At 38.8% G+C, this 24779-nt stretch overlaps 1 protein-coding gene across 1 annotated transcript in view; it reads right to left on the bottom strand.

The window, feature by feature from the left end:
- Cped1 (cadherin like and PC-esterase domain containing 1) overlaps positions 1 to 24779 on the bottom strand; it is a 252839-nt gene that overhangs the window by 106200 nt on the left and 121860 nt on the right. Inside the window, exons 7-15 of the mRNA XM_051175736.1 lie at positions 20800 to 20942; positions 19856 to 19928; positions 18529 to 18696; positions 17362 to 17466; positions 15329 to 15486; positions 11388 to 11458; positions 9575 to 9625; positions 3959 to 4142; positions 2181 to 2349 (exon numbers count right to left, since the gene is read on the bottom strand). Coding sequence (XP_051031693.1) covers positions 2181 to 2349; positions 3959 to 4142; positions 9575 to 9625; positions 11388 to 11458; positions 15329 to 15486; positions 17362 to 17466; positions 18529 to 18696; positions 19856 to 19928; positions 20800 to 20942 — 1122 coding nt within the window. The remainder of the gene's footprint in view (positions 1 to 2180; positions 2350 to 3958; positions 4143 to 9574; positions 9626 to 11387; positions 11459 to 15328; positions 15487 to 17361; positions 17467 to 18528; positions 18697 to 19855; positions 19929 to 20799; positions 20943 to 24779) is intronic.

Here is a 24779-nt window from a genome sequence, read left to right as displayed (position 1 = left end):
TCTGAAGGAAACATGGCCAGCTGCCTCATACTCCCACCTGCATGCCTTCCAGGCCCTGCTGGTGCACCCTCGGACGGTGAGCCAAAGTGGACTCTGTCGTCTCTGAGTTGCTTTTGTCAAGTAATTTGAAACAGCAGTGAGAAAATGAACCAGCAACACAGAGGCTTCTTGGTAGACTTGGAGGTGGAGCCTATGGGAGGCCCTGTCCTCCTGCAGCCCACATGGCTCAGGCCTAGCTAAGCACCGAAAGTAAGCTGCCTTTCTGCCACACTTTTCTGCTCACTCATTCGAGAATTTTTATAAATGGACGGTTAAAAAAACACTATTAAACATTTTCCATGTTATAAAATGTAGTACTTACCGAAGGACCACACATAAATTTTCAACTGAGAACTCTTTGGAAAGGATTCATAGATGACTGAAATACTTTCCTGCGATCGTCTGTGAGAGTCATCCCACAAGAATTTTCTAATAGTTTTGTCCACGTTACAGTAATAAGTACAATCGATTCTCTATGGTAGCTGCATGGTAATTAAGTTGCTTCTGATCAATATGGTATTTGATAAGTAAGATATGTCTTGGAAGATGATAACACACACTTCCTTTCCAACATTTTCTTTTCATATTTTACTGAACTAAAATTTATATGCAAATTTGTCCAATTATTTCATACATATTTCCTATATTACATAGATAGACGGTAAATTATATAAGTTTGAAGTGCACAGTTTCATTTGTTCTACAAGTAGCCATCACCCAGATTAAGATATAGGGCATTTCCTCAAAGGGTCCGCTCATGAATAGTGGCATTGACAGCTTCCAGATAATTTCTGTTCTGGTCTTTATGATCATGTTAGTTTTACCTGCTCTTAAATGTCTATTAATGAGACAGTGTATCTTTATATGCCTGGCTTCTCTTTAATGGAACAAACTGGGGTTAATAAAGAAAATATTGGAAGGGAAAAACATGACCAAAATATATTGTATGAAATAAAATTTAAATTAAAGAAATAAATTAAAAATAATAAAATAAAGGTTTTTAATAAATGTATAAGGCAGGTATTAAGGAGGAGAAAGAGAACATCGGACAGTGCCTTATGCACTAAAACAGATGTGGGCTTCCAAATGGTCGCCTGATTTTCCTTTTATTTACAAAAAGACACCTATTGATAACCTTCAAATTTTTACTTTGCTTTCCTACTCTGTAGAACAATGCAGAATTCCCTCTGATTTTGTGAGGACTTGTAAGGCTGAGCTTTGTATGGCCTTAGGAAAAAAATCTAAGGGATAAATAGCCTTATGAAATGGTATTAAACTCTTGGAAACAGATGAGTGAGAAGTGGAGATGGAAGGAAGGATTGTGGTGTCTGGCCACTGAATGAACATATAAACAATCATGGGGCTCTTACCATCCACAAAGGCCCAGTGGGTCACATCCCCGTTTAATCCTCTCTCGTGCAAAGCTCCTGGCAGCAAGTACAGCCTTTTGACATTGTATGAGTGTATCTGTGATTATGCTTTCTGAATGGATTAGGATATATATGATCAGAGTTTTAACTCCTACCTGTCTCCCATTATCTGTACTGAGGGTGTATGCATGGGATGAGAAAATGTAAGGAAAAGAAAAAAACTGCAAGGGAGAGCGGGCAAAAAGACAAAGTCAGAGGGTAATAGAAACCCTCCTCCCAAACCAATACGGCTACAAAATGGAATGTGTTTCTCAAAGGAGAACCCACAGCCTTGAGAAGTGATTAGGGGCTGAAGCACAAATGAGAAATACATCTATGCCAAGCAAATTTCATTTCGTAAGTTTTCCTCTCATTTTTTTTTTAACAATGAATTCCATTGGATCCAGTTTAAGATTTCAAAAGGAGATCCACAGGCAAATCCAAGATAAACATGAAAATGTAAATGGGCAATGCAAAACTAACTCCAAAGCTGCTGGTGATCCACAATGTTAAATAGTAACGGAGATGGGGCCCTGAGCCCAGGGAGAAGAATGTGGCCAGCACTCAGGGAAGTAGCCCCACAATGAGGGCTTCTGATAGCTGCCTGGGCTCAGACTGCTGTAGAGATCACATGTTAGAGAGGCACAATGCTTCCAGTAACAACTGCGTTTCTCACTGGATTTAACTAATCATTCCCGACTCAACACAAGTGCAAAGGCAAAATTCACTCACTTGCACAAAACCGCATACTGTGAAGTCCTCAAAGAAGGGGAGGCTTGGGCGGTCTTCTCTATAAATGGAGAGTTTATAGATGGTTACCGTGTCACCCTCTGCTGGAGATTCATCCACCACGAACATGGAAATTCTGTTCATTCCTAATCCCAGGGGATAGTTGGCAAAGCTGAGGGCAGACAGCGGAAGGTGACAGAGAGTGAGAGATAGAAGAGAATTAATATGGATGGGGACAATTATTCAGTCCAAACAGATTCAGACATCAGTATTTATCATCATCACCATCATCATTATTGATACTTGACTAAAAATGTAAGAGCTGCATAATTTCATAAGAAATATGAATTATGAAAAATCTAGTTCTTAGCTATACTAGGGATCATCTTTTACGACTAGTCCTTCATTAACTAGAGGAAAAGGAGCTAATATTTATTAACCACCTCTCAGGGTCAGGTATTACTTCTAATACAATAGCTCTATACAAAATCATGATGGCCTTTATTATAAACATAGAGACTCTTTTTGTTTGTTTGTCTTTTGTGGCTAGGTTTCTATATGTAGCCCTGACTGTCCTGAAACTCACTCTATATACCAGCCTGGCCTCAAACTCAGAGATTCACCTGCCTTTGCCTCTCAAGGGACATGCCTGGGATTAAAGGTGTGCACCATCACTGCCCAGCAACATAGAGAATCTTAGAAAGAACTGATAACCAGCTGCCTCAAGTTACAGAGAAGAGCCAGGATCGAACCCAGATAAGAGAGACAAGAATCCTCTCTTCCTTTCTCTGTGTTATTTCACTTTTTCGTCTTGTTCCTTCCCTTCCTCCCTCTCCCTCCTTTCTTTCCTTCTTTTGACAGATATTCTCATGTATCCCAGACTGACCTCCAATTGAAACCCAAGGTTTCCTGTATGCTAGGCAAGCACTCTACTGATGGAGGGGTACCCTGAGCTCACATCCTTCCTTTATACTAAACTAGACTGTAACCAATGCCAAGCACATTTCTTTCCCTGCAGTAGCGGTTCTCAGCCTTCCTAATGCTGTGACTCTTTAATACAGCTCCTCATGGTATGGTGACCCCCCCCCATAAAACTATTTTCGTTGCTACTTCACAACTGTAATTTTGCCGCCGTTATAGATTATAGTGTAAATATCTGTGTTTTCCAATGGTCTTAGGCAACCCCTGAGAAAGGGCCACTCAAGCCCCCAGAGGGGGTCGAGACCCACAGGTTGAGAACCTCTGCCCTGTGGCAGAATCGTGTATCTTCCTCTTTATGGACACCATACATAACAATGTTCTGGGTCTGTTCAAATTTCCAAACAAAAAAGTTGAAGTCTTTCAAAAACCGTCTATGGAAAATAACAACAAATGAAAAAGTAATTAAACAAATAAACCCTTCAAGATGAACAAAGGCAGCATACTGTGCCCACAGATTGTCACCAGACTGGAGACATTGGCTTAGGGTAAAAGGGGGTCACTGTTTATAAACATCAGCTCCAACCATCTAAAAACAAGAAGGCGCACAAAGAAGACTTCTCGATGGCTCCCCGTCATCTCATATCTCAAGGCCCTCGCTTGTTATGAAGATTAACTCCATTTTTAGTAGACTGGTGGAGAACCTGTGTGTATTTCTAAGCACATGGAGCTTGAAAGAGAAAGACTTCCCACCACTTTGTTTCCCAGGACCATGCTTCAGCTTTTCCAAACCACCATCAAAGGTGGAATCAGACATGCGCTTTCTGGTGGGAAGTGGAATCAGCCAGCGCACATTGCCATACCTTGGCCCTGCACGCTCCCGCAGGTGCACCTTGCATTGACATTTAGAAGTCTCTGCTCCAATCCTCACTGTAAGCACATCAAATGGCACTTCACAGTAATAATCTTTGACCTTCGGGTTAAACTCGGGATTTAGTTCCAGGTGGGGATGGGTGAAGATCTTGATATTGCAGACAGTGTCTTCCTCTGTTCTCAAGCAGAAAGAATGACAAAAGCAACTGTGAACTGCATATAGATTTTAAAACTGCATGTGATTAAGGTGCCCCCCCCTCCTACTCCAATGCACAGTTTCAGTGATCAGAGGCTATCCACTCAGCAACTAGACGCCATTGATTTATGGCATCAACATGATTTCCAATTTGTCAGACATGGAGGGGCTTCCACGGGCCAGATGTTCACTGTAGCTGGTGCAATACAGACGGTATTTTTTCTCAGTCCTTGAAATGATAAAGGCATAGAAGTCGGGGCAAAATGTTCCTCCTGTGGGTTGATAACATCTTCATGAAATGTAACATCTTAATCAGCTATGAAAATGGAGACAATGGCTCCATGGGCAGTGACATAAGGGAAACAGCAGCCAATCAGGAAAGTTTCTTAATGAAAAATGTCATTAAACTGCCATTAGTTGGGAAATGGAGTTCTTAATGGGTCTAAATGATAGAAACCCAGAGTCAGATACAGAGGAAAATGCTGAGAGATCAGAGAGAAGGAGAAAGTCAAAGCCGCCTCTACCACATTCGCTTCCCAGCACAAAAGACAGCAAGTTCCTGTTTCTTCCCACTTTAATCCTTTCTCTGCCCAGCCATATTACTCCTTGTCTTTGTCCAGCCATCTTGCTTCCTGTTTCCATCCAGCATATCACTTCCTGACTGTCTGCACAGACCTCCAGACCTCTATGGTTAGCTAGCGGCAAGCTCCATCCTCAGATCTTCAGACAAGCTTTTTTTGTACAAGCAAGATATCAACACGTTAGTTGGTATAAGAGTGGTATGGGAGAGCAGAGAATGTGAACTTTGGTATCATACCAAACACATATTTCAAAATATCTACAAAGCCTCCTGAAATTCCTTCCCAAGCCACCTCATCAGGGAAGGTGCCATAAAGTAATAGAAAGAAATGCCATATTCGTTTCAACCTGTTCTTGAGCCTACAACGACTTCATGCAATCGACTACAAATTTTCCTTTGGCAACTCATTTTATAGGAAACACTATCCTGTTACAAGAAAAGGAAAACAGCTTTAGTGGTGCGCGCACACCCCCCCAGCAGTCACTGCTAAATTACATCTAATACTTGGAATGAACAATGAATTTCAATGCAGTATCTACGAGTATTTTATCTATTCTTTACAATAGTCAACAAAACTCCAGCAAATGTAGGTATAGAAAGCTCTCCTGAAATCAGCAAAGTGACAGCATCCTAGCATCATTGGGCATTTGGTGATGCTAAATAGCACAGCAAGCAAAGGCTCAATGTCAGAAAGTGTGGCTAACTTCAGTAAGTTAGCAAAAAACCATTGTTCTGGTCACTTCTGCCCTTCTCCCTTTCTATAGCTGTCATAATGGTTTCTCAAATCTGATAGTTTGTTATAATTTGTAGTAGTAGTTTTGCATGGTTTCTAGAGTTAAACTAAAGAGGAAAGACCTTCCACAAGTCTGCCTTGCTTTGCTATTCATTGTTTCCACTATTATGTCCTGGGCTTTGTACTTCACTTAAGACCAAACTTCTGATAATGCCTTTGAGAGAAACGGAGAAGCATCACACAAGGTGGGGACAGAAAAACATCATCCAGCTGTAGCATTCTAGCTCTGAGAACCACGGCTCCACACAGCTGCCTATATACTCTTTATTAACAATAAAGTTAAAATACGCATGTCTGTCTCCTGCTCTGTGCTTTTCCATGCTGGTTGGAAGAAAACAATTAACCAAGTATAAAATAAGAGCACTATAGTGTTATAAGATATTTGCACACTGTGTGAAGACATATTACTGTGATGGGTTTAATAAAGAGCCGAACAGGCAATAACTAGGTAGGATGTATAGGCAGGACTTCTGGGCAGAGAAAGAGGATGTCAGAAATAATTGAGGTACAGTGATATGCAAGGAGATGCCAGGAGACACAGAACAAGTCAGAGGTACAAAATGAAAGAAATTTAAAAGGTCATGTGTTAGAATGTAGATTTAAAAATATAGGTTAATTTAAGTTCTAAGAGTTAGTTAGGAATAAGCTTAAGCTATAGGCCGAGCTTGAATAATTAATATGTCTCCATGTCATTATTTGGGAGCTAGCTGGAAGGTCAGAAAAAGAATTATCACAGAATATCATCATAAATACATGTAATTTCACTCTACAGAGAAGTACGATTTTGTTGAATCTCTTAGTGGTTTGATTACACTGCTTAATTTTACTTGACATTTGAAAAGAAAAAGCTAATCAAAAACTTTTTTCTGGCTGATATATGTACATAGGTAGATTTCAATCATAATTTTAATAATCTGTCTCAATAAGATTTATAAGACTATAAGTATATAGTATTATAACTTCCACTGAAAATCATTGTTTTTATCTCAAATTTAAAATGGCTTTCTTAGTAATGTATTGATTTTTAAAATCAGAATGCCACATACCCTATCTACATATCTTTGTGTTCAAGGCATGGAGATGAGCATAATGAAAATAGGTGGTTAACAGTTGCAGGATTTGAGCCAAATGAATGCTCTGACCCCAGCATTACACTAAGCAGTGATCACCATTGGTTAGGGAGACTTGAGCTGCCCAGGCATGAAAGGAATATAAATATATATACTTTTGTGCTCAGGACCACTTGAATGAAAACAAAGCAGTAGACTGTTTCATCAACACAAATCATAGACAATATATTTTAACTTAATAGCCTTTCTTTTTCTTTTTATATCCTCCATTTATTTAATTTTGACATAAGGTCTTCCCATACAGCTCACGTTGGCCTTGAACTTGTGATTTCCAGCGTTGGCCTCCCAGCAGTGAAGTTGCAGGCATATGCCACTTGTATTAACTAAGAACACATTTTTACAGCAATTTGGTGAGAATTAATTAATTAATAATTAATTTGGTGAGAATTGCTTTTCTCTTTATGTTTCACAGGGTAGTCACAGTTTTCAAAGGGGGCTTGTACTTCTTACAAATTGAACCTCACCTCCACAAGAGATGAAATAAATGTGCAATTACTTCCATAAGTAACATTTTTGCAAGAACCACCCACCACCACCAAACTTTCCACGTCTGGGCTGGGTGCTGCGCCCTGGACCCTTACATGAAAGTTGATTTAGCTCTGACATCGTGGCAACTGAATAAAGCGCTGCCTGTAAACACCTGGTGGGCCCTTGGCTTCTTTCCCAGTCCAGCCCTGACTTGTCTCAGGCCCACCTACCTGAGATCTATGGAGAACCCCCCATGAGGGATGGTGGTAGCAGGCTGCTTAACCTATTTGGCAAGCATACATGGGAAAGCTGTTTGAAGTTTTGGTGGTTTTTAACAGTCTTCTTTCAACCATAGGATTTTATTGCTCTCTTGACAGATCATCGTAACTCATACTGAACACAGGAAAGGCTTAGTCTCTTGAAGACAGCCCACCTGTGCAGGAGCATCACCCAGCAGATTTCTAAATCTTTTATCAAACCGTGAAAGTCGGGAGATTAATTGTAAATATTCAGGTAAGATGGATTTTTAATCGGGGGAAAGAAAGGACATGAATAAAGTTGAAGAGATTCTCTGACCATGTGCCCCACACATTACCAAGGAATTGAAAAACAATGAGCTCATCTGGCACAGAAGCCCAAGCAGAAGATATGGCTTTTTCCAAGTTGCATTTAGCCATGGGCCCAGCCCAGGACAGGATTTCAAAAATATTACTACTTCTGATTCCATTCATTTTCTCACTGAGCGTTGTTTCTTTTAAAACCATACCCAGAGCAGTAGGGCACCCAGGAGAAAGGAGAACTGGGTCTTTTTGGTGTGAGGGATCGGTAACTGGGGTGGGGATGGGAGGTGAGGTATGGGGTATTTGTGGGAAGGAGCATACCTGCTATCTTTTCTCTGGTAAGGACGACAATACTTGGCAAGCTTTTTGTCCTTAACTGAATGCACTTATTGATTTCATAAAGACTAATATTACTCAATGCAGCATGGTTTTTTGATAGGATTATTGAAAAGGGACGACTAAACACCAGTATTTAGATGGCAAGCAAGTTAGAATGTATTACATTACAAGACTTCTATTTAAAATAAATTAAGCCTAAGGTTATACATTCCTTTTTTTTTTTTTTTCAACTTTCATGTTTTAGAAGAATTTATTTATTTTAGAAGACAAGTTTTTCTTTTTCTTTCCGTGTGTGTGTGGGGGGGTGGGCACACCAGTGTGTAGGTAGGTGGGTGGGGCTTTTCAAGACATAGTGTCGCTCACTCTGTAGAACAGGCTGGCCTAGAATATTGAAATATGCCTTCCTCTGTATCTGAGTGCTGTGACTAAAGGTGTTCGCCACAACCACCCAGAAGACAAGTCTTCTAAATGCACACTTCAGCAAAAAGTATAGACTGGTAGATGTGAATCTATTTGAAGAGGCATATGTTGTAAAATAAATAAATAAAGCTACAATGGAGAGCTCTTAATTCTTTGCATAATGTAAGATATAAAGAAAGTTCAGGAGACCTGAGAGTTGGCTCAGTGTTTAAGAGCACCACACCCACTGGTCTTCCAGAGGACTCGGGTTCAATTCTTAGTGCCCCATGGTTGCTCACGGCCATGTGTAACTCCAGTTCCAGGAGTTATGAAAAGAGGGAATCCAACACCCTCCTTTGGCCTCCTCAAGCTCTCACATTCACTTGTGGGGTGCACAGACATACGTGGCAGGCAAAACACACATGCATGTAAAACACACAATTTTTTTTCTTTTTTGATGAAAAGAAGATTCAGGAGTTAGGCCAAATCTGAAGGGTATGACTCACCCCAGTCATTTAACAGCTCTGTGACCTTGAAAGGCAACAGGACTCACTAAAAACACAGGTCTACCACTGCACTGTATCAAACTAGATGAGCCAAGTGATTTTTAATTTAAATTTTATGTAAATTTAAATTACAAATATTTCAAGAAGATAAACTGAAAATTGAGTTTGAAATTCTCAGTTGTTACAGGAAGAATTCTACTCAAATGCTCCCCATTACAGTAATCACCTAGGAGGAAAAGGATTACTTCAGTATAGTGAGATTTCTAAAGAGGATGTCTAAGCCAAATTCTACCTCTAATGTAAGATTCTGTGGGGACCCCTAAAATTAAGGGTGGAAGTCATGGACCTAAAATAATTTATATGTGTGTGTGTGTGTGTGTGTGTGTGTGTGTGTGTGTGTGTGTGTATGTAATATTTTAAACTAAAAATCAGAATAACTAAAAATGAAATGTTCTATTATTCAGGCAGAAATGATAGATACTAACTTAACCAGAAATAAAATGTCTCAAAGTTTACTTTAAAGAAACTAGCAGCCTAAAGACATCTGAATACGATAAAATGTTTATATTTTTTTCAAAGTTGCATTGTGTCTAAACTGTGGGCTGTACTATAGAAACACTTCAATATCAACTCACCAGTATTGCAATGCATATCTTTATTTTCATACGAAACTCGTGGAACTGCATCTAAAATAAAAAAAATTAAATTTAAAAATAAAACTAGGAATTTAATGTAAATACTCTCTCTCTCTCTCTCTCTCTCTCTCTCTCTCTCTCTCTCTCTCTCTCTCTCTCCTCCCCCACACTGTGTGTGTGTCTTTTGCTCTGAATCTGGACTTACTGACCAGCTAGAATGTCCAACCGGCAAGGCCCAAGGATCTGCCAGTCTGCCAGTCTCTACCATCTCTACCCTACCCCTCTTACTGTTAAGGGCTGGGGCCTCACATCATTATACCCAGAGTTCTATATGGGTGTTATGTGTGGGATGCAGCTACTCATGTACAAATAGCAATCGCTTTACTGACTGGGACAGTTCTCCACTCTTCACCAAGAAGCATCTCTAAGCACAACTAACAGCTACAATACATTCAGCTATTGGATTCAAAACTCAAACGAGTGATTTCTTCTAGTAGGAAAATATTAGAGGAACAAATGAGTGGTCTGAATGTCATCTTTACCCTAAAGGTAAACTATTACATTTTCTTCTGTTCCTGTGATCCTATGCTATAATTTCCTAAATTGATGGAATGAGGCATTCTAACCAGTTGGTTACTCTGTATGTTCCAAGTTTCCAGATAACTAAACACTCAACTAAAAAAAATCCTAATAAATATTTATGGACAAAGGAATGGATAAAATATGTAGAGTGGTTTAAAATATTCATTTAAAGAGGGGAAAAAGTGATGTCGGAAAAGAGTAGTCATACTCAATCATCGTCCATTCATTGCTGTTTTTACTGATACATTTTGTTGATTCTGTGGTTCTCAAACTAGTGTCTTGCAAACTCACTAGTGGGCTCTAAACCAAAATTCTGGTTAGAAGATTCAATGCAGCTCCACTGGGAATCATAGTTTTAGACCAAATCCTGGTTGTAATAGGAGCTCTTTAGTTAAAATAAATAGACATATTGATGGATATTTCTTTCATCTTTTTCTTCTTAAAAATATTTTCTCCTAGTGACAAAACTTTGAATAGTCCTTAAAAACAGAATATGAGGGAAAAAAGAGGTAAGTCGGGGGAATAAAAAAAAATCACCACTAAACTTCTTGGAGGTTCCTCTTGTTAGTAGGCAGCTGTTACACTAAACCATACAGCCTGAACATCTTTTGTGGCAAATGTTCTTTCCTAGCTATTTATAGAACTTTATTTCAGGATTGTAAGTTCACAGGTGCATTCAGTCTACTCTTTGAGCAATAATGGTGGATTCTCATTTTTTTTTTATTACTTGTTTACTTCTTTTTATAATCGATAAAAACTGTATTATAAATAGGTACTAAACTTTTTCCAGAAGTTACTTTACTGTTTACTAAAATACTTCAATTTTTAATTGTTACCACATATTCGTAATTAATTTCTTAAAATGAATAGTTAGAAGTAGAATTTCTACTCTGTGAGGGTAAATTTTATTGAACTAGATGATCTATTTTTGTGCATTAAAGATTGCGCCTAGAGCCTCTACATACCAAGCACGTGTTCTACCACTGAGTGCTAAGGCCCCAAGAGTAACTTTTAAAATCTATTTTCCATGGCATCCATTTGCTGTCAGTATGAGAACATTCCTTTCTCCTTACTCATCCCTTATCTTTAAGAAGAACACTCAATTTTGAGGAGAAAACACCACTTCCTTGCTTAATTTTCATTTCTGATTGCTAACAATGTTAAACATTTTAAATATATTTTAAAGACAGATCATACTTTATGGAATACTGTGTGGGGCATATGCTTTTACCTTCTTTGCTTTTGATTGCTTCAAATGACTCTTCTTGTTTCTGAATGGTCTCGTTTCTTGTCGAAGAATTCCTGTGAATACAATGCCAGGCAAGTCCAGATCAAAGGTGAACACACTGTCTTTTGTCCCCAGGTGACCACAGACAAGAAGCACTGTTTGGACTTCATCCCTTGAGCCTGGCTATCTAGCCTCCAGTAAGGTGTGTGCAAATCATAACATTGCTAACAAGTAGGTGGATAGCTGAAGGAAATTAGTGAAATAACAGTCACTCTCTAGTTGGAAGCTAAGCAACCCAGACAGCCCAGATCCAAGAGAGGTGACTAAAAAAACGCACATTCCCACTGGAATCTCTGTCTAACATTCCACAGCTTTGATGCCAAGAGCCTCGGACATGCTGAAACACAGCTTGAGGACACCCACAAAACTGTAGGAAACAACATGGCTATCGGAAACAACCGATGTTGCCAGAGCTGTGTCCTTACACTCCCCAATAACCAATAAAGAACGGCAAAGGTTGTTTATTTCTTGGCATGCTCACTTCATTTTCTGTGTCCTATAAGTAGCCAAATGCTTGGCCAGATGAACCTTTAAATCCTTAAAACTGGAGCTAACGTAACCTAAATAGCAGTGAGAAAATTTTCTGGTCTGTGTAATAGAGAACATAGGGCACTGTGGTCTCTAGCACTTGACATGACTTTCCTGTGTTGATATGATGCTTTGTTGTCTGTCACCCCATTAAAACAGAGATAATAGGATTTTTCTCTACACAGGAACACTGTGAGAATCAAATAAACATGCCATTGCCGGACACTGTGCTGAGTAATTTGGCACAAAGGCCAGGAAGGCATCTTCAGGCCCATTACAGCATCATCGGGCAAGAAATCTCAAAGAACCAAGGCATTAAACAGAGTTTGCTAATTGCTAATTAGCATTTCTATCACTGCCAATACTAGAAGTTATGGTGATTTTACTTCTAAAAGTCTATTTTTTTTTGGCACACACACACACACACACACACACACAAACACACACACACACACACACACACACACACACACACACAAAAAAAAAAAAAAAAAAAACCTGGAGGCAAAATGTAGTGATTACTTCCAAGAAATGGAATAATAGGTAACGAATGCTTGGCAAGAGCTATAAAGTTTTTGATGGCGATGAGATTTCCGGTTGTTTGCTTATTTTTATTTTTGTAATGTTTGGGATCCAACCCAGAGCTTTCTGCACAGTGGCAATCACTCTTCTAAAGAGGTAAGTCTAACTGAAGTCCAAATTTAAAAAAAAAAAAAAAAAAAAAAAAACAAAAACAAAAACAAAAAGCTAAGAGTTCTAGGAGACTCGCTCAAGAGACACAACCTTGAAGTTCACAAGAACTAAATCATGGAAGCATGGCTGTCTTAATGGAGTGAGAACTCGTACACAAGAGCGTCATGCACTTCTTTCTTGGATGTTTTTGTGAATACATTATTCTTAAACTGGTGTGTGTTTTCTAAGAAAACATTTCCACATAGTGAAGTGCATGCGCAGCTCTCTTTCCAGGGAAAGGGAAATTAACCAACATTTTTAAGGTGTCCACACTACTTAGATTGGGCTGCCTGGATTCTGAGCCTGGGGGCTCACACACAAATGTTGCCTACCACTGCTGATGCCCCGGCTTTGTCTTCTCTTACCCTGTTGCTGTGCTACAAGCAAATGAGCTTTATTACGTGTATATAAAAGTGCCTCGCTGTGACTGTTGTAAAGATGAAAACATGGCCGCCTCCCTGCCTGCCTGGTACACTGGATAGAAGTGCAGAGCCCAGGGTGAGGCTGTCAGTACTTGTGTTGGGTTTTCAGTTACGGATTTGTCTTAGAATCTTAATTTCCCTCACCTGGGAAATTCGTGCGAGAGGCATGGCCCTCCTTGCAATAAACCATGGATGATCATGACATCTACACACTCACTGGCAAACTGGAACATAAAAATATTTCTGGGAGCATTATTCCATTTGACTTCTGATAAATATCAAAATTTACTTCTGTCAGTGTTAATATAGAAAAGTCTTTTGGATGTGTATGGCTTCCCTTATGAAGGAAAGGAAAAGTACCTCCCTCACCACATGTAGGGCCCTGCATGGATTCCTGAGGCACCTTGAGCAGTTGTTACTGGTACTCTGCCTGATTTGATAACACACATCTGCTGGGGAGGAACTAAGCCTGAGAACTTGCACGCTTGACCGTTGACTGTTTTCCACTGTGCTGTGAGTTAGTATACAAGCCCACTCCTTCCCCTCAATAAATGGCATTTGGCATTCTGGCATTCCAGTTCATTCCAGTTGCAGGAATGACCCGCTGTCTTGTCTTTTATTTAAATCTCTAGGCCTTCACCTGATTAGTGGAACAGATTGTAGCATGTGATCTACAACCAGAGATGCTAAAATGACCTTTGAGTGGCACAGAAACATGAAAGAAAGGATATACTGTGTTTTACACCTGTTTACATTACAGTGTAATATACAGGAAACTTTCTTATGTAACCCTTCTAGAATATGTGGTAAGCAATCTAAGCCATGCTTACATGTAAAGAAATTAAGTCTTAGAGGACTCAGAACTTTGCCTGCTAATAAACTCTAATGTTGGGATTTTTTTAAAAATCTACCTTTGTATGATTCAGAATAGTTCCAGTGTTTTATAATTATACTCAATGGTGACCATTCTTGCAATTCTTTAAGTCAAGAGAACCCAGTCTTCTGATTTTAGCCAGTGTATTGCTGAACCTTCTCATATATAAGGAGCCAGAGAAAACTTTGCCAAGGGAACAAATGATCTAAAGCTTGCAAATCTCTAGAGATCTCACCAAACGTTACAAACAATACAAATAAGCTCCTTGGGAAATCTCAGCTGTTCTTTGCCTATCTATACTTATGTACGAGGAAGTCTTGGATTATTCAAATGAAAGCAAAATATAAAAGGTGACTTTATGCTGTAGCATTTAAATTAGTTTTCAAGCACACAGGGAAAACTTCATTTGGACTTACTGGGGGAATAAAGCCAGGCTTATAAAGCTTTTGCAATTAAAGTGAATGTTCATGCTAGGAGATGTTCTAAGAAGTACTCAGATATATGGTTATTTGTATTTTTATTTACAAACGAGTTTCTTGTGGTCACTATCTCCTTAAGCAGAAGGAAATGGGGGGGGGGAGTGAGTGAACAGAGCTGAAGCTATTCCCAATGGTGACTTTAAGAGACACAAATGAGTGTCATGTCCCATTAGTCTTTCATCTCCCTGGGAGGCTTAGGTCTAATTCTGTTTTCCTGGCAATAGAAAAGTCAGATGCTCTCTTAGTTCTGTTCATATAAAAGGACAGACAAAACTTTAAGTGCATCCCCTTTGCCAGCTACTAGAGGCATTAATATCTCACCTGCCTGTTCCCCCATGGCTATCTCTTGTAAGGGTGGAAATGAAGAAGGCAACACACTCTCTAAAAGCAATACAAACAAGGCAGAGCACAGACTTATAAAATTAGATGAGTTTTTCTCAGAATAAAGCCATGCCTCGTAATCCCCAAATAAATGTGCCTGTTGTACCTACCTCCAAGATGATGGATGGTTCAGAACCCATACCCCACCAAGTATTCCTGATGACTCAGTAATGCAAAGGTTCAGATGACAAGATGAAATGGGATGGAAATGTCTAATTTTAAGCATTACTTTATAAATGGAGTTGTATCTCAGCTTGAAAACTGTTGGGTGTATTATTCTTACAGGGTCTGATGACCACCAGAATCATTATGGTTTCAGTGTTTTAAAGTCATTTCTTTTCCAGACCATCAATTTGGGGGCATACTTCCTTTGTGTTGCTCCCGTTACTGTAGGCAAAGCCTTTTGAAATCAATCTTTTCGCCCTGAGAATTTTTGGATTGCACCATTCAAATTTGTGGCTTTCTTACCATTCCAGTGGATGTAGCTGTTCCTTTTTATTCATGGGCCAAAATTGTTCAAATACATTTAAAAGAGACCAGTATCGGGACAGGAGTGAGCCAGGAGCTGCCATATCATAAAATTCGTGCATCACAGACTGGATTCCAGGAATGGTGGATGGGAAGAGCTGAGAAGAAATGTGCAAAGAAAACAACAACAGTAGAAAAAAAAATCAGTTGAAAATTTGAAAAGTAAGTTAAAATGTAGTATTATGGATAGTATTTATATGTAGTCAGATACTGTTTTGTCCAGCAGTTATATTTATTTTAAAACTCAAGGTCATGGGATGGGAGGGTAACTCAGTTGCAACGACAGCATGAAGACCGGAGTCTGATGTCCAGGAAAGCCAAGCATGAACTCCTACAGATTCCAGTATGGGAGGCAGAGACTGATGGATCCCCTGAGCTCACTGACTGGCCAGCACAGCCTACTTGGTGAGTCCAGGGCCAATAGAGACTGTCTCAGAAAACAAGGCAGATAACGCACAAGGAAGGACAGCTGAGGTTGTTCTCGAACCTCCACGCATATTTGTGCACACTTGTTCTTGTACACACACACACACACACACACACACACACACACACACACACAGGGACACAATCTATTGGTCAGTATAGATTGATTTAATTTTTGGTACTGTTTTTAAGGCAAATGTGGCTTTTTAAGACATTGTGAAAGTTACTGACGATCATACGTGTATTTTGATGAGCATCCATGGCTCTCTCCTTCCAGCAATCAAAACCTCAGGAGAGCGGAGGAAGAAAGACAATGGGGACAAGAAATCCTTTTGTGCTACAAGTGAATTATGCCAGGGTGAGGACTATTAATCTGACAGAAAAGAGGAAATTGGTTATCTTATTTCTACTCTGAGGGTCAGGAAATTGAGGTTTGCCCTTGTTTCTTTTGTTCTCTTGTCCCAGTAGAGATTTCTGCATTCCTGGTGTTTTGAGTGATGAGTTCCCGACAGGTGAGGGTCTTTCTGAAACACCGAGCTAAAATGTCATTTATTAAGTGTAAACTAATTAAAATGATAAATGTTTTGATTAAATTATATTGAAGCCATAAGCTTACTTTCAGTCCTCTATAATATGGGGCTAAATTGTATTTAAAAAAATTGTCAGTCCTTCATTGGTTAACTTGGTAAACTGGTTACAACACATGTAAGTAATGTCTGTGTATATAGGTTGAAAGAAACTACAAGGAATATTTGAGCCTTGCATTAGATTAATAACTCATTTAATTTACAGACCATTTTAAAATAGTTTTAAACAAACAAATATTAAGTAAAAATATAAACTCATTATAGTCTATATTAGTGGCAGAAATAAAAAACACATTAGGCATGGACATTCAGATGTCATCAATTATTGACATTTTTGTCAAAAATTGGCTTTGATATTCACCAAAAATTGATAAACACACCAGAAAGTCCAAGATGAGAAAAAAATGCCCTTTTGCAGACTGAAACCAGCAAGAGCTGCTAGGAGCATTTACATACAACCTATTTTTTGGACACTTATAAATTTGCTACCACCAATTAAAGGAGAGCTTGGAAGAGTGGAGGGAGGAGAAACTATAGGTAGGAAGTAATATATGGAAAACAAATTTTAAAAAATTAAGGCTGTTTTAAAAAGTCTTATTATATTCAGATATATTTAATTTTTTTCAAATGAAAAGGGTAATAAAAAGTAATGAGTGTTGGCTGCATGTATAGGCTCCCAAACTAAAAGAGCATTTTCTTTAGAAAAATATCAACATTTTCCTAGAGAACAGCCACACCCTGGCTGCTACCATGATGTCACATCCTTTACCTCTGCTAAGTCACAAATTACTAGCAAATGCTTAAAGCAAAGCATATACATCTTCCCAAAAAGGACAAAAGCTGACAAAAGACTCTGTGTTGTAAAGAAATATCTGAAGGAAAAGTCAGGCAGCTTGCAGCTAATCTATTAATATTACAATCTCAGTCACTAAGTGGAAAGACATGTCACTTTTGTCTTACCAGTTGGAACTCTCCCAGACTCCCAAGTTCCTTTACAAAGGTCCTAATTGAGTGAATTTCCTCCAAAGACAGGCATTGATTCAGCTCCTTTCCATGGTTTCCATCCTAGAAAGAGAAATAGCCTTAAGTAACCCTCAAACATTCAAATCATCTCTCCCCAGTCACCCCCCCCCCACTTAACAAATCAGTTAAACCTTATTATCGCTACACACATTAAAGTTACAGAATTCATAGACAAATACAGGTCTTAACAACATCCAGATATATTAAAAATATTTCATACTTGACAAGCTTGACAGTCTTAACTAACCCAATGGTGCCTTGATAGTGAGATCGGGGGGTGGGTACAAGAGGTCAAGAGTTTCCAAAAATGGGGGTGAAAACACCAAAGAGAATCTGATCATGAATGTCCAGTGTGGGATACTGCCATTGGAGAGTTTCATACACTGGTAAACACACTTTCCACCCCAGGTTTTCCCCTACTCATTGTTCCGTAGAGTATCCCTGGGATGAAGAGCAATGCTCTGTGACAAGGTACGTGTGACAGACACCATCAATACCTTAGTGAACACTTTTACATACTCCTTTGCCAAAGTCTTTAAATATGAGCTTCAAAATAGACGTGTGGGGGAATAATATTATGGGAATTGGCACAGATTTTTTTTTTGTGTGTGTGTGTATGTGTGTATAAAAAACACTGTGCTAACTGGCCATAAAAACAAACAAAAAACAAAACAAAAAATCAGCATCAGTCTGAAGCACTCCACCCTGATTGCCAGCATCTAGCCAAATGTTAGCAGACAAATTAATGTTTTAAAATCAATTTCCCTGAAGTCATCCTGGAGCACTCTGGCATTCTAGACTGCCTTCAGAGAGTTCTAAGAGTTTTTGTAAAATATTCCAAAGTGTATAAACACACGCGTCATTCAAAATATTTATAAACGTTCCTCAACAATTATGAATTTCTTCACTTCATCTTCTTCACAAGTCCTTCTCATGCATACTTGTCAGTATAAAATGATGATGGTCCTCGGGTCAGAAAAAAATTTAGAAGGACAAGATGATAGATTACACTTATTAATTAATTTCAACTAAAGTATTAAATTTTCAATTACACGATAAAAGTAGTGGCTGGAAAGCGCTGTCCGTGTGCACATATGAGCTTACCTCAAGCTCACCCTCTCTATAGAGCCTCTTCAATAGCTCAGAAAGCAGGGAAAGTGAAGATGTATTGGAGAAGAGGAAATTGAAAGTATCCTTTAAGAGGATTTTTTCTGTATTTTGGTCTTCCAGATTGAAATTCTCATCATCCCGAACTTTCAAATGCTCATGTACCTTTGGAAGAAGAGAAGGGAGGGAGACATAACAGTGAAATGAATTCTAAGGCATGATTTACTTTTGGTTGGATTGTGGACCAGAACTGACATCTAGTGGCCTTCTGGAGGCTAACACTTTGATAACCCTGAGTAATGTTTCTTATGAGGATGCCATTCTTTTAATGTAGAAGAGCATGGACTATCCCAAAGTCACACCAGCTTAGCTTTAAACTCTTTATAGCTCACAAACATTCGTTCATGAAAGAGAATACATTATATTTTTTTTTCAAAATACAATTTTAAAAGTTTAATTTCAACTATTACATATGTATCAAAAAAGCAAATGACTATTAAAAGTTTCACAAAGATTCTAAAATTCATAGATAAATATTAAACATGAAAAATTTCTTTAATTGTATTCTCTATATTATAGTTTGAGAAAACTGAACTCTAGTGGAGTTGAACAATGCTTACCCATAAAGATTAACTTGTCCCCCTTCCCTTCCCACCCTATAACCCAATGGCAGCTTTTTATAAACTAACTGAACCAATGATTTTGTCTTCTTACTACTAAAGAGTGTTTTAGAAGAAAACGTATGCTGAGGGAAGTGATAAAGTTTTAACTCAAAGCAAACTAAAACTCACCCATATATATGCATATATATATGCATATACATATGTATATACATGTATCAGAAAATATTTTTAAATTCACATGACATTATATGTTTTTAAATTAAAATTGAAAAATAATTTGTTTATTTGTGTTACTTGGGATGAAACGCAGGGCTTGGTGCATTCCAGGCAAGAATTCTGCCACTGGTCAGTCCTCTAGCTCCTACTGGCTTTTTAAATGAAAATGTAGATCAATGTAAGAATGACAGAGCTATCTCTTCATGATGACCCTGAGTCATCTTCTGTTTGCTACTATCAATATGTCTTCATTTTGCCCATGAACATATACATGACTTAATACCATCTGTGTACATGAATTTGGGGGAACTATAGAAAACTTTATGTTTGTGCACATGGTGATGAGAATTCACAGATTTACCACTTGCTAGAATCCATGGGCATACGAGTCTGTAAGGACTGTACCAGATGCTGTACAGCTGGTAACTGTGAATGAAAACACCTCCCCGCCCCCAAAAAATACACACCTCATGTTTTGTACTCACCTGGAGCACAACAGGGTATCCCAAATCTCCATAACCAATGTCAAAAGTTAAAAGCTGAAAACACTGTCTACATCTGGAAGGAAAAACATGCACAGTAAGAAGACAACATATTCTCTTTGCTATGCTTACTCTGCTCTCTGGTATTACATTGTTTGTAACTGATACAGTTAAATGTCCACGATTTAAGAGGCCAATGGATCACAGAAAATTACATGAGCTAGACTGTCTGTTCATTAGAGGAAGTGCAAATACGCCTTCATTCTCCATGACACACTACAGTAGCAAATGGTATTATTTCATGAGGGTATTAATAAAGAAGTGTCCAGGTCCTCCATACTTAACACTAATACTTGCAGAAAGTGCAAGCATGAGCCATGAACTATGCACCTCTTGCCTTTTGGCAAATTAGACAACATACCCCTAGAACAAAGTCAAGAGAAGCTGAGCTGTGGGATTAGAGGTGACAGATTTTGTTAAAAGTTTCTGCTTCTTTCTCAGCATTTTGAAACTCTTGGGACATTTTTATTACGTACAGGTAAGGTTATAGGTAGTCAACACTTAGTATATTTGAAGGAAATACTTGAAAGGAGGCTACAAATTCAAAATTAATTTTAGGATTCAAGAATAGTCTTGTAGCCCCCGCACTTGGGAAGTGCAGGCAGAAAAGTTAGAAGTTCCAGGCTAGCCTAGGCTGCAAAGTTAGATTACTGAAAAGATAATAATAAAGATTTAAAACCTTATGTTTTTCTTGTCACAACATTTAGATACAAACAAATGGCATGTAACAAACTCTGATGTTTGAGAATCTATAAATTAGGCAATACATGTTTAGATCACATTATGATGTACTGACATATACTTTTCCAACTTCTATTTACTTTCAGTAACTAAACTAATAAATTTTAGAATCTTTGTCTCTGTCTCTCTCTCTCTGTCTCTCTCACCTATTGAAGGTCTTTGGTCCCAGGGCAGATGTTTCACTGAACACCTCAGCCACCAACAGGAGCTTGCTAATTGCTTCTTTCATGCTATCCAACGCCTGGAGAGGTGAACTTGTCCTCAGGAATGTCTCAAAAAACACCTGCAGCTAGGAAAAACAAAATAGTGACATGGCAAAACGAATTTCCATCTTCCCATTGTTTCCAAGGGAATATGAAGGTTCTGTCCCCCTGTCCACTTCAGAATAAAAATCAAACAAAACTTTCAATAGAAAAATTTGAGAGTCTAAGATTTAAATATTTTTAATCCAAGTCACAAGGGAAAAAAAATTTAACTTTTCTTCTTAGTTTCTCAAGACAGAGTTTCTCTCTGTAACTTCCGTGGCTGTCCTAGAACTCTCTATGTAGATCAGGTTGGCCTCCAACTCAGAGACCTGTCTGCCTCTGCCTCCCGAAGCTGGGATTAAAGGTGTACATCACCAATGCCTGGTCCTTGCAATTTAAGTTAATATACTTTTTCCATTTCCCTTTCCTTGCAGTATTGAATCATAGGAAGGAAAGTGCACCTGAGGGCTGCAAGCACACCTCTCTGGCTTGATTTGTGATTCTCTCAGTAAGGGGACTGGACTTGCCACTCACCTCTTTGAACCTTTGCTTCCAACTTCACAATGGGCTAATACCCACTAACAAGAGAGCGGTGTACCCAACATGAAAAAAAAAAAAGACTATTTGAAAGTCATTACAAAATATGAAACTCAAATATTTGGCTTTTAATTATCAATTTTCTGCATGCACCAATAAAAAAAAATATCTTTCCAAAGTTGTTTCCCTTCACCTTGTTTTTTTTTTTTCCCCTGGGAGATCTAGACAACCTGAGAAGAATCTGAGAGAATCACAGGGTTGTGATAAAATTTTAATATAAGAGTTCCTGTGATGGAGAAGATGGGATGGTATGAAGTGAGAGAAGAAGTTCAAGTCTGTGTTTTCCTGTGGACAATACCGCTAGCTTCACAAACAACTGCTCTTCTTAAAATCATGCAACAAAACTACCTTTTAAAGCTGCTTAGCATTAAATTTCAAGTCAATATTTTTAAAACATATTAACAAAATCTTATTGATTCACAGACTTTCTCTAGATAAACACAGACTTTCAAAGATAAAGAACAAAAAATATTTTTTGAACAAACATGCAGCAAGTATTTGACTTTTGGAAGAATAGGCTAAATCCATCAGAATTGCAGAAGATCACACACTGGAAACTTCTGTTGTGATGATAATGAAGAACAAATATTGGCAGAAATCATCTATGGAAAATGGTAACCATATCTTTAAAATGTGCCAGTGAAATTCCCCCCAACATAAACAAATACTGAGTCCATAAACTTTTATAAGCCAAAACCAGAAACCTAAGGAGACCAGACATTAAGACCTTAAGAACATATCATCAACATCTGGCAATTGAGATATTTTTCCGTTTTACTAAGGAAAATGAATGTAGTAATTGTATAATTAAAAGAAAACAAATTAATGCTAACGGTAAAAATGTTAACACCCTTGAGTCAAAATAAAATAACATGGTGTAGTTCTAAATAAAAGCAACATAAATCTTACTCAGTACACCACATTAACAGGAAGAATTGCTAATGACATCCGCCCGCACCCGGCAGAGCGGGACTGTTGTCTCCTCCTTCCGTGCAATCGGTGTCAAAACCTCGGGACGCATTGTTTGCTCTTCCCCGGTGGTCTTCGACTTGCATTGACCGTCTGTCATATTCTTTCCTTTCTGGGCCGCTCTGTGGGCCTCTTCTGCTCGGGCCTTCCGCCTGTGGCCTCCAAAAGTTCGGTTTTCTGGTTTGTGCCCTCTGCCTCCGGGTTCTCTACTCTGTAGACTTATTTAATTTACTCAATGCAGTGCCAACAAACATCATATGTCAGAAATAAAAGGAGGGTCATGCAAGTGCTTAACGTGTATGTGTATGTATGTCATCAACCTGTATTAAGTCTCCCAAAGAGAGTATAACACATTTATCATTCCCCATAAGTGAGTCACTCAGACTAAATGAGAGATTAATTCCTGTTTCTGTTTATATTGTAGAGGACTGTGCTAATTATATTTCCTTGATCAAATTACCTGAGATCTGTGCATCTCGGTGTACTCAGATGCACAAAGACAGAGTGTGCTTGGTAGCCTCATCAGAATTAGAAACAATTTTCTGGTAATTAAATCCAAAGTTATCAGTACTTGAAAAACATCTCACTTGTGAGATTTTATATCTCACCCCCAAATCCCGAGAGCAGCAATGTTTTGCTCATTTGAAACATGGGGACACAATCTACATATTAAGCAGATTCTTCAGTCTTTGTACACTTACTGCTAATGTTGCTGTTTTGTGCTAAGTGTTGGTTGCCTTTGTGCATGCTAGGTAAGTTCTTAGTAACAGTGCTGCGTCCTACCTCCAGTAAACATCTTTAAATTAAATAAATAAGTCAGTATAAATTCCCAAAGAAGTCAAAGCTTTGCATAAAAACTCAACACTTTTAAAGCTAGCTGTGATGGTGCACATCTTTGATCCCAACATTCATGAGGCAGAAATAGACAGATCCTAGATTTGAGGACTGTTTGAGCTAGGTAGTCAGTTTGTGACCAGTTCAGGTTACAAAGTGAGACCCTGTCTCCAAAAACATAAAGCAAAAACCAAGCAAGCAGCAACAAAATGCTTAAAGCTTTGCATGACATTCCACTCTTCACAGACTACTTGTCTTCCTGTCAGTGCATCAATAAAACCCAAATTTAATGCTAAGTAAATGGATAGAAAATGACCTTGTAAGATCATGGTTGTAAAGACAAACAGCTTAAATATCACTGTTTATTTGTACTTTTAAAAAATCCAAGAAATAGCCAGTGAGATGTGTTATCATTTACAACCTAAATATATATTTAAATCGGGAGTATCCAGAGCAGGAGAGCTGGATCTTCCCCTCAGCAGATTCAGCACTAGGGGAAGTGGGCCCTGCCCTCGCCTGGGCAACACAGTGGAGCTGACCCTGAAGGTGTGGGTGTGGGTGAACAGGCCTGAGGACATGATAGCAGAACTGGCCATTCCCCTTGCTGCTTGCTGCATTTGGTGAACTGGCCAGGGCAGTGATGGAGAGCTCTCCCAGGTGGTGAAGATGGGGGAGAGCTGGCAGGCAGACCAACCCAGCAACCACCAAGACCCAGAACCAGGGCTATAAGCTGGCCCACCCTAACATCCACCCCACCTATGAACTGCTGGAGCATGTGAAGGGGCCAGTCCTATAGACCCAAAGCTATAGGATCTCCATGACACAAGGCAACAACAGGATATCCAAGAGGAGTCCTAGTGAGGGCCTGGGATATCCATCAAAAGTGTAGCAGAAACCAGAGGCCTCAAACGAGACCAGTGACTCTCTGCAATGAAAATTTGCAAGTTAGGATATATGGGCTAAGAGATATTCTATAAGAGTCACTGTATCACACTACACCTTCTACAACAAGATTTTTTTCTTTTAAAATTTCTTTTATTTTGGGGTAGCGTTGCAAGGGCAGAAGGTGGCTATGAAGGGCCAGAGAGATGAATGGCATCAGGGTGCATGACATGAAAAACACAAAGAATCAATAACGTCGAAAGAAAGAACGCAAAGAAGGGAGGAGGGAGGGAGGGAGAACGGAAAGAAGATTGAAAGATGGAGGAGCTGAGAATGAACCAAAATATTTGGAGGAAAGCTTCAACTATGAATTTGATACCTTAAAATACTTCCAAAGTGTAATTATGCAACTCATTTGCATACCTCATAGCCATCTCAATATTTCTATTTTCTCATGGACACTGAACAAGTTATTCTCAATTGATTGATTGGTTCTCAATTAACACATGTTAACTAATACATTCTGTGTTACACTTGGTGATCTTCTTGTCTGCTCTTCCCATTAGTCTGAGGTAGTTTAGGCTGGGAATGACCACACT

This window comes from Phodopus roborovskii, unplaced genomic scaffold (assembly GCF_943737965.1).
Source record: "Phodopus roborovskii unplaced genomic scaffold, PHOROB, whole genome shotgun sequence".
NCBI lineage: Eukaryota > Metazoa > Chordata > Mammalia > Rodentia > Cricetidae > Phodopus > Phodopus roborovskii.
Note: the sequence above shows the minus strand (reverse complement) of the source record. Positions and strands in the feature narration are given on the sequence as shown.